The sequence below is a fragment of the Ipomoea nil genome, unplaced genomic scaffold (assembly GCF_001879475.1).
Source record: "Ipomoea nil cultivar Tokyo-kokei standard unplaced genomic scaffold, Asagao_1.1 scaffold0418, whole genome shotgun sequence".
In the NCBI taxonomy this organism is placed as follows: Eukaryota; Viridiplantae; Streptophyta; class Magnoliopsida; order Solanales; family Convolvulaceae; genus Ipomoea; species Ipomoea nil.
Genome location: NW_017616846.1, coordinates 1,093,681 through 1,103,522, shown reverse-complemented (window position 1 = coordinate 1,103,522; position 9,842 = coordinate 1,093,681). Strand labels below are relative to the sequence as shown.

At 29.1% G+C, this 9,842-nt stretch overlaps 1 protein-coding gene across 1 annotated transcript; it reads left to right on the top strand.

Annotated features, from left to right (window-relative positions):
- Nucleotides 1–3,672: 3,672 nt before the first annotated feature.
- Nucleotides 3,673–5,838, top strand: LOC109172478 (cyclin-D4-2-like). Its single transcript, XM_019321636.1, has 6 exons — nt 3,673–3,984; nt 4,257–4,343; nt 4,472–4,570; nt 4,676–4,880; nt 5,235–5,365; nt 5,638–5,838. The coding sequence occupies exons 1-6, from the start codon at nt 3,673–3,675 to the stop codon at nt 5,836–5,838; spliced, it is 1,035 nt and encodes a 344-aa protein (XP_019177181.1).
- The last annotated feature ends 4,004 nt before the right edge of the window (nt 5,839–9,842 follow it).

Sequence of the window (9,842 nt, the reverse complement as noted above, 5' to 3'; positions counted from 1 at the left end):
TTGAGCGAAACACAAAAGTCTGGGATGATATTAGGTCACCAAAGTCGTTTAGGACGACATTGAGAAAAACCACTATAGTCGAGGACGATTTTGGGTATTAACTCTTTATTTTTTCATATTAGTCAAGTATGGATCATTTTTTATTTGCAGTCAACTATTAACATTCATTTCCTTTTATATTTTCAGCCAATTAATACTATTATATTCATTTTCAGCCAATTATTTACATAATCTCACACACAAAAAATCAACCAATTATTCTTTTTTATTTTCAATCAATTAGTGAATTAGCCAATTAGAATATCAGATGCAGTGATATTTTAACCCAGTTTTTGTTCCATTTTTAATTGACGCTGTAGAATATTTTTATTGAAATATTTTTGTTTCATTTTTAATTTTCGTTGCATTTATAATTTACCTTTACTATTGTTTAAACTATTCCTTTACTATTGATGATCTACAATATTACGGAGTGTTATTGAAATATTTCCTTTTCATTTTTAATTTACCTTTACTTGATGATGTAGAGTATTATTATTGAAATATTCCCGTTTCATTTTTAATTTATGTTTCATTGTTTAAAATTGTGAAAGATTTATGACATAATTGTGATTTGATGTTTTATACTGTGTAATATTATTGTGAAAAATTAAAATGCAATGATATGACCATTTCCTTTTCCATTTTAGTCAATTATGGATCATTTTTTATTTTCATTCAATTATTAATATTCATTTTCTTTTCCAATTAACTTAATTTATGTTCTTTTTTTTTTCATTTTTAATTTTCAGTCAATTATTAATATTCATTTCTTTTTCTAATTTACCTAATTTCCATTCCATTTTTAATTGATGATGTAGAATATTATTGTGAAATATTATTGTTCCTTTTTTTTCATTCCTTTTTTAATTTACCTTTACTATTTAGTATTTACTGTTGTTTAGTCGGAAAATCAAGTAAATAGGATTTTGTTTTTAAATATAGTATAGATTATATATATATATATATATATATATATATATATATATATATATATATAGACACACAGACACAGACACATCAATATATGTATATATGTAAAAGAATTGAAATATAATACAATAATTATTTCTAACGTCCCGATAAGATTTTTTTAATTCAGATTCAGATTTCCCAAATAACTCAGTGCATTAATGATCCCATAACGGGAACGGTGCATTCCCACTGGCATCAGTGACACTTATGGTAACTTTATGTTTAAAGGTACCATTGGCCCAATACTTATTGCATTTCAAGCAATGAAAACGATTCAATGTCTGTTCTAATTTTTTGTTGCACCTATTACAGGATAGATAACACCAATCTCCAATAGTTTCAATAACCACAATCTTGGCTAACACCCAAAAGTTTATGACGTATGTGTTTACAATTTTAAATAATTAAATAGTAATGTGAGAAGAAATATTGATGATTTAAAATTACATTTGTGTTGACAATTCTAGTATGGAATAACCTATTAAAATTACATTTGTGTTGAATTCGTAACATTATTTTAAGCAATCAAAATATTTTAATTCACGAAATTTGAAAATGAGATTTCGCAAATTATCTCTATATTTTCCATATAAAGGATTTTTTGAATATTTTCTTATTCTATTCATATAATTTGAATCGGTAAGAAATTAATATTCTAATTTACATATTTGAACATGAGATTTTGTGAATTTTCTCAATATTTGCAGCTATAAATGAATTATTCTAACCTTGTTTTAAAGAATCAATATTCTAATTCACGATATTTGCAGATGAGATTATGCAAATTTTCACATCAATAGTACTAAAAGTATTACTTTGAATTTTTATAAATAAGTTATAATATTGTTAAACTGAAATAATAAAAAATAATGGGTCAAAATATATATGAGGTCCCTGTAATATAATGTTTTGTTCAATTTAGTCCTTTTACCTTAATTTTGTTCTATTTAGTCCTATACTTTTAAAAGTGAAACTCTCTTCTTGTTTCACACAAGAAGCCCTAAAGGTATATATTCATAAAAAGAAGTATTATATATATATATATATATATATATATATATATATATATATATATATATATATATATATTCGTCTTTTTGTTTGAACCAGTTAGTTATGTGTGCACACTTTCAGGTAGTGATTGTGGGTTTATCTCGTTATCCAAAAATAAGTATTATATGAAGTGATGTCCACAAAGATAACACTCTATCTAGAACCATCAATTATTGATATCTGATTGGGTGGAGATTAACCAAGCTAATTTATGGATTTGCAGGAAAGAGTGATTAAGTGTTATGAACTGATCCAAGATTTGGCTGCAAGTTTGGGTCCAAATTGGGAGTTGGAAGTTGATGAAAGTTCATCTGTAGATTCTTCACATACTAATCCATGCAATAAAAGGAGGAGAGCAGATATGACAAAATCTATAGTGAGGGCCAGAGAAGAAAGTCCTGGAACTGATTTTTATCAGACTTAGTTTCAGACTCTATGGTCAATCACTTTTGGCCAGAGGCTCTAATAAAGACAAAACAGGAAGATTTATCAATTTATTAAAGATGGAATTAATTCATCTTTAATTTGGAACAACTTGTATTTTCTTTTATTTTTACTTGAAACAAGAATTATCACCTTTAATTTGGTCTTACAAGGAATTATCACCTTTAATTTGGTCTTACAAGTTTTAGCATTTTTTTAAAAAAATTTTAATTCTCATTTTATAAGTTATGGTAATTGAATTGGTAGCAATGACTAGAGATCTTTAATTAAAAATGGTTACATGTACAAATGTTCCTAATAGGTGTGCGTTCGTCGTGCGTGCTAATTTGGTGCATCAAAGTAAACTTGTTTAAACTAAGAAATATTTATAGAAAGAGTGTCATTGAATTATCTCAAATTTATCAAGGGAAGTATGTCCATACTTTTTGCATATAGTTTTTTTTTTTTTTTTTTTTTTTTAATATATACAATAAGATAGAGAACTTCGGGCAGAGATTTTTAACTAAAAATGGTTACGTACATGTACAAATGTGTATGTGTTGGCCGCCTCTGTCCCCTCCTTTATCTCCACATTCGAGATTCGGTTACTTTATAATATATTTATAATTAAGATTATTCTATATTAGCGATAGATAGGAGTTTGTTTGTTTCACGTGATCAGCCATGTAAGCAATGTAACGGAATAGTAATGATAGCAACCAGCTATTTTGTGTAATTGTATAATTTTTACTGATTTGAAGAATCAATCGCACTTTATAATTCAATGATTCAATTTCATTTTTATGTAAAATTTAGTGACTTTATTTGACTTTGAATAGATTTTATGCGAAAACGTGTGAGACCTGACACCATATGAATTGTGTAATACATTTTAATTAAAATGCAAAATATTTTTTCCCATTTCCTATATAATTGTCTCAATCCGGCCTCATTCCAACTTTGTAACAATCCCCCCTCCCCTCCCCCCAATCACACCTCCTCCCCACTCCCCGGCCCCACTTCCTTCCTCCATTTTTTGTAGCCAAAAACCATTGAAACATATGAAGCAAAACTAAATTTTTTGTAATTAATTACAAGGTTTTGATAGAATACATCACTAAAAGAGGCTCTTTCTTTCTTTTTTTTTTTTTTTTTTTTTTTTTTTTTTTTTTTTTTGCTTTAATGGCTGAAAACAACCATGATTATTTTTCTACAAGCCTTCTATGTATGGAGACCAAGAGTATTTGCTTTGATGATGATGATTCACTACCCACAGATGAGCATTCCTATCAATCGTATAGCGATGAAAACTTCATCTCTGACAATGGCAGATCAGAACCATTCATTGATTTGCCAAGTCTCAGTGAAGAGAGCTTTGCGATGATGGTGGAGAGGGAGACCCAACATTCCCCACAAGCTGATTATCTCAGGAAACTGACAAGTGTTGACTTGTTGTTGAGTATGAGAATAGAAGCTTTTGATTGGATTTGGAAGGTGGTTTGATTTTTTTTTTTTTTTTTTTTTTTCGTTTCCACTATTTTTTCTGATTATTTTATTTGTTAGAAAGTGAACTAGATTTGTTTCCGTTTTATTAAAGTTGTTATTTGTTAATGTCATTGGTTTTCTAGGATTTTCTAAAAATGGAATTTTGTTTTTTCTTGATGTCAATATTGAATTTTTCATGATTTTCCTAAATAGAAAGTTATAAAAAGAAAACTCCCATGTTTATTCCTAAACATAGATGAATTATATATATGTTTTTGCAGGTTCATTCCCATTTTGGCTTTGGAGTGTTAAGCTTTTGTTTGTCAATAATGTACTTGGACCGCTTTCTCTCTGTTTATGAACTGAATGTAAGTTTCTCTGTACTATAAAGATTTCTTGTAAGGTGGACCCGGGTTCTCGGGATAACTGCTGACACTGTTTTTGGATGTTGAGTGGTAATTGTTTTGACTGATTTTTGTCTTCTTGGGATTCATAGGGAGGTCAAACTTGGACGGTGCAAGTGTTAGCTTTGGGATGTTTGTCACTGGCAATCAAAATGGAGGAGATTTATATTCCATGGGCTATGGAATTAAAGGTGAAAAGTTTATGTTCATGATTAAATTATTATTATTATTATTATTTTTGTGTGTATATGTTTTGTCAATTAGATTTTTAATATAATGTGAGTTCTTGGAAAAAGGTGGTGGAACCCAAGGTTTTTTTGGAAGGTGAATCCATTCAGATAATGGAATTACATGTAATGAGTACATTGAAGTGGAGAATGCACTCTTGTACACCATGCACATTCATAGACTATTTTCTGAAGAAGTTTAATGGTGATCGTCAGATCACTTCAGGGCCTTTGATTTCAAGATCAATGCACCTCATTGCATGCACAATGAAAGGTACTTCTTTATTCCATGCCTATAATGGGACTACGTAGAGAACTACTACTTGAAAATGTATGACTAGTTAGGGTCGCACTATTGGAAATTATGAAATTTCCGACCATCTGAGAGTGATCTTAAATCAAGTCGAAAGTCTTGTTCCGATCACTTTTGGTATCTGGAAAATCCTTTGTTGCTATTTCCGACCACTTTTTGCTTTCAACTTGATTTAAGATCTTTCAGATGGTCGGAAATTTCATAATTTCCAGCTGTGTCGGTCCAGGTCAAACTGATGTGAATTGATTTGTTTTAGTGTACTATTTTGGCCCGAATTTCTTTTAGTATTGATCCAGGTGGAAAATTTTAATGCAGGTATTGAGTTCTTGGAATTCAGGCCATCTGAAGTTGCTACAGCAGTAGCACTGTTTGTTTCAAAGGAAATGCAATCAACTATAGACCTTGATAATGCCCTCTCTTCTTGTTTCACACAAGAAGCCCTAAAGGTATATATTCATAAAAAGAAGTACTTACATATATATTCGTCTTTTTGTTTGAACCAGTTAGCTAGCTATCCGTAAGTGACTGGGTAACTTAGGATTATACGGTTTATCTTCTTGTGGTCATAAAACGGAATTTAATTTACCCAGTGTACACCCTCAAGTAGTGAGTAGTGACTGTGGGTTTCCCTCGTTAATTTCCCGAAAAGAAGTATTATATGAAGTGATGTCCACAAAGATAACACTCTAGAACCAAGCTAATTTATGGATTTATGCAGGAAAGAGTGATGAAGTGTTATGAACTGATCCAAGATTTGGCTTCAAGTTTGGGTCCAAATTGGGAGTTGGAAGCTGATGAAAGTTCATCTGTAGATTCTTCACATACTAATCCATGCAATAAAAGGAGGAGAGCAGATATGACAAAATCTAGAGTGAGGGCCAGAGAAGAAAGTCCTGGAACTGATTTTTCTCAGACTTAGTTTCAGACTCCATGACCAATCACTTTTGGTCAGAGGCTCTCTGATAAAGACAAAACAGGAAGGTTTATCAATTTACTAAAGATGGAATTAATTCATCTTTGGAACAACTTGTATTTTCGTTTATTTTTACTTGAAACAAGAATTATCACATTTGGTCTTACAAGTTTTAGCATTTTTTTAAAAATTTTAATTCTCATTTTATAAGTTATGGTAGTTGAATTGGTAGCAATGAGCAAAGATTTTTAACTAAAAAATCTTACATGTACAAATGTTTCTAATAGCCGTGCGACTGTCGTACGTGCCAAGTGCCAACTTGGTGCATCAAATTAAAATAAACTTGTTTAAACTAAGAAAATATTTATTATAGAAAGATTTTGAATCTATAAACAAATAACTAAAATATTTGTCATTGAACTGTCTCAAATTTATCACATGACTAGCACATTGTTTGATGGTGTACTAGGGGAACTATATATGTCCATGCTTTTTTGCATTAGAGCAATTGTAAATAGCTAGAAATAGTTAATGTTTTTATATTACATTATATTAGCGTTGGAGGGATAAGAAGATTATATTAAAGTTTGTGGTAAACTTTTGGAAAATGTTTTGGTATTTTCAAGTAGTTCGTTGCAATTTCAAATTAGTTTGAAGATTTTTATTTTGACTCATTTAATCTTGTGGTTTAAAATTATTTTATATTAAATTCAAAATGTCTAAAATGTTTTATGGTTGCGTTTGTGTAATGCCCATAAAGTAAGGATCTTGTAGGCACTTAGGAATAATGAATAAATATCAAATACTTTTAAAAGTGAAGGATTAAATGTGTTAAATTTGAAAGTTGTGGACTAGGCATAAATTGTCACTACACAAGTTTTTTTTTTTTTTTTTTTTTTTTTGAAAGTTACTGGCTCTATTACATTGTAGTATCTGTTCATATACTTTCTCAACCTACTGAAACACAAAGAACCAATAACGCCTCCACTGAGGCTCGAACTTATAATCTTCCAAATGGAAGTCCAACCCAGATACCATTGGACCACATAGTCCTGGTTGTCACTACACAAGTTATTATATTAAAAATGAAATTAATTCATTTTTGAAACACGTTGCATTTCGTTTTATATTTACTTAGATGAAAAATTATCATTTTGATCCTATAAGTTTTAGTATTTTTTTTTTTTTTTTTTACAATAGTCGTCAATTATTAATTTTATTAATTTAAGTGCGCAATTTTTAAACTCTTATCAATTTTTATCGATATAGTCAACTAAACGACGAAATTTAATCGAAAACAGTCACATAATTTGTAGATGTGGAATATTTAAAGGTAGATTTGTCAAGTCATTATTTTTCTTCATTGGATTACAATAGAATACAAATATTACGGAGTATCAATTTTGGTCCCACATCTTTTAGATCATATTCTGTTTAATTTCAGTCAAGAGACTGTCACTTTTATCAAGGGTGTTGCTATTTGTACCACCCTCTAGTCAAAAGTAGATGTAAATCACATTGGAATTGTAAAAATGACAAAAAATTCAACAATCTTATAGATGGTGCAACCAGCTATTTTGTGTAATTGCATAATTTTTACTTGCTTTGAAGAATCAATCACACTTTATAATTCAATGATTCAATTTCATTTTATGTAAAATTTAGTGACTTTATTTGACTTTGAATTGATTTTATGCGAAAACGTGTCAGACGTGACACCATATGAATTGTGTAATACATTTTAATTAAAATGCAAAATATTTTTTTTCCATTTCCTATATAATTGTCTCAATCCTCATTCCAACTTTGTCACAATCCCCCCTCCCTCCTTCTAATCACACCTCCTCCCCACTTCCTTCCACCATTTTTTGTCTTCTTTTAGTAAAACATACATATGCAAGAAGCAAAACAACACCAATAACCCTTAATATATAGCCAAAAACCATTGAAACACATGAAAAGTTTGTGTAAGTGTGATTAGGAAAGACAAAAAAGATGTAGGAGAAAAAGAAAAAGAAGAAGAAGAAAAAAAAACAAATTCTGACATTTAAAAAAAATGTTGAACAGACTTTACAGTTTACGCGCCAGCTAGGCGCACGGCAGGTGCGCGGAACGCGCACTTACCTTCATTAATGCTTTTCCTAACTTTTGCCAATGGGCCCCACAAAGATACATCCCTTGCAGCAATCAAAAAAATCACTCACCTTTTCATTTTTAATTTACCTTGATGATGTAGAGTATTATTATTGAAATATTCTCCTTTCATTTTTAATTTATGTTTCATTGTTTAAAATTGTGAAAGATTTATGACATAATTGTGATTTGATGTATTATATTGTGTAATATTATTGTGAAAAATTAAAATGCAATGATCTAACCATTTCCTTTTTAATTTTAGTCAATTATGGATCATTTTTTATTTTCAGTCAATTATTAATATTCATTTTCTTTTCCAATTAACATAATTTATGTTCCTTTTTTTTTCATTTTTAATTTTCAGTCAATTATTAATATTGATTTCTTTTTTCAATTTACTTAATTTCCATTCCATTTTTAATTGATGATGTAGAATATTATTGTGAAACATTTCTGTTCTTTTTTTTTTCATTCCTTTTTTAATTTACCTTTACTATTTAGTATTTACTGTTGTTTGGTCGAAAAATTAAATAAATATGATTTTGTTTTTAAATATAGTATATATATATATATATATATATATATATATATATATATATATATATATATATATATATATAGACGTACACACAGACACACACACATCAATATATATGTAAAAGAAGTTAAATATAATACAATAATTATTTCTAACGTCCACATAAGATTTTTTTAATTGAGATTCAGATTTCCCAAATAACTCAGTGCATTCACAATCCCATAACGGTAACGGTGCATTCCCACGGGCATCAGTGACTGTTATGGTAACTTTATGTTTAAAGGTACCATTGGCCCAATACTTATTGCATTTCAAGCAATGACAACGATTCAATGTCTGTTTTAATTTTTTGTTGCACCTATTACAGAATAGATAACACCAATCTCCAATAGTTTCAATAGCCACAATCTTGGCTAACACCCAAAAGTTTCTGACCTATATGTTTACAATTTCAAATAATTAAATAGTAATGTGAGAAGAAATATTGATGATTTAAAATTACATTTGTGTTGACAATTCTAGTATGGAATAACCTATTAAAATTACATTTGTGTTGAATTCGTAACATGATTTTAAGCAATCAAAATATTTTAGTTCACGAAATTTGAAAATGAGATTTCGCAAATTATTATCTCTATATTTTCCATATAAATGATTTTTTGAATATTTTCTTATTCTATTCATATAATTTGAATATGTAAGAAATTAATATTCTAATTTACATATTTGAACATGAGATTTCATGAATTTTCTCAATATTTGCAGCTATAAATGAATTATTTTAACCTTATTTTAAGGAATCAATATTCTAATTCATGATATTTGCACATGAGATTATGCAAATTTTCACATGAATAGTACTAAAAGTATTACTTTGAATTTTTATAAATAAGTTATAATATTGTTAAACTGAAATAATAAAAAACAATGGGTCAAAGTATTTATGAGGTCCCTGTACTATAATGTTTTGTTCAATTTAGTCATTCTACCTTAATTTTGTTCAATTTGTCCCTATACTTTTAAAAGTGAAACAATTAAGGACAATAGTTGAAAGTAAAAACGTGTGAGACGTGACACCATATGAATTATGTAATACATATTAATTAAAATGCAAAATATTTTTTCCCATTTCCAATATAATTGTCTCAATCTTCATTCCAACTTTGTCACAATCCCACAATCCCCCCCACCCCCCCCCCCCTCCAATCACACCTCCTCCCCACTCCCCAGCCCCACTTCCTTCCTCCATTTTTTGTCTTCTTTTAGTAAAATATACATATGCAAGAAACAAAACAACACCAATAATCCTTAATATATAGCCAAAAACCATTGAAAC

Excerpts from the sequence above, each read along its gene's own strand:
- LOC109172478 (XM_019321636.1), top strand. The coding sequence starts at position 3,673 with ATGGCTGAAAACAACCATGATTATTTTTCTACAAGCCTTCTATGTATG. Across the intron at positions 4,571-4,675 it reads CATGGGCTATGGAATTAAAG|GTGGTGGAACCCAAGGTTTT; the intron begins GTGAAAAGTTTA and ends TCTTGGAAAAAG. Across the intron at positions 4,881-5,234 it reads CATTGCATGCACAATGAAAG|GTATTGAGTTCTTGGAATTC; the intron begins GTACTTCTTTAT and ends ATTTTAATGCAG.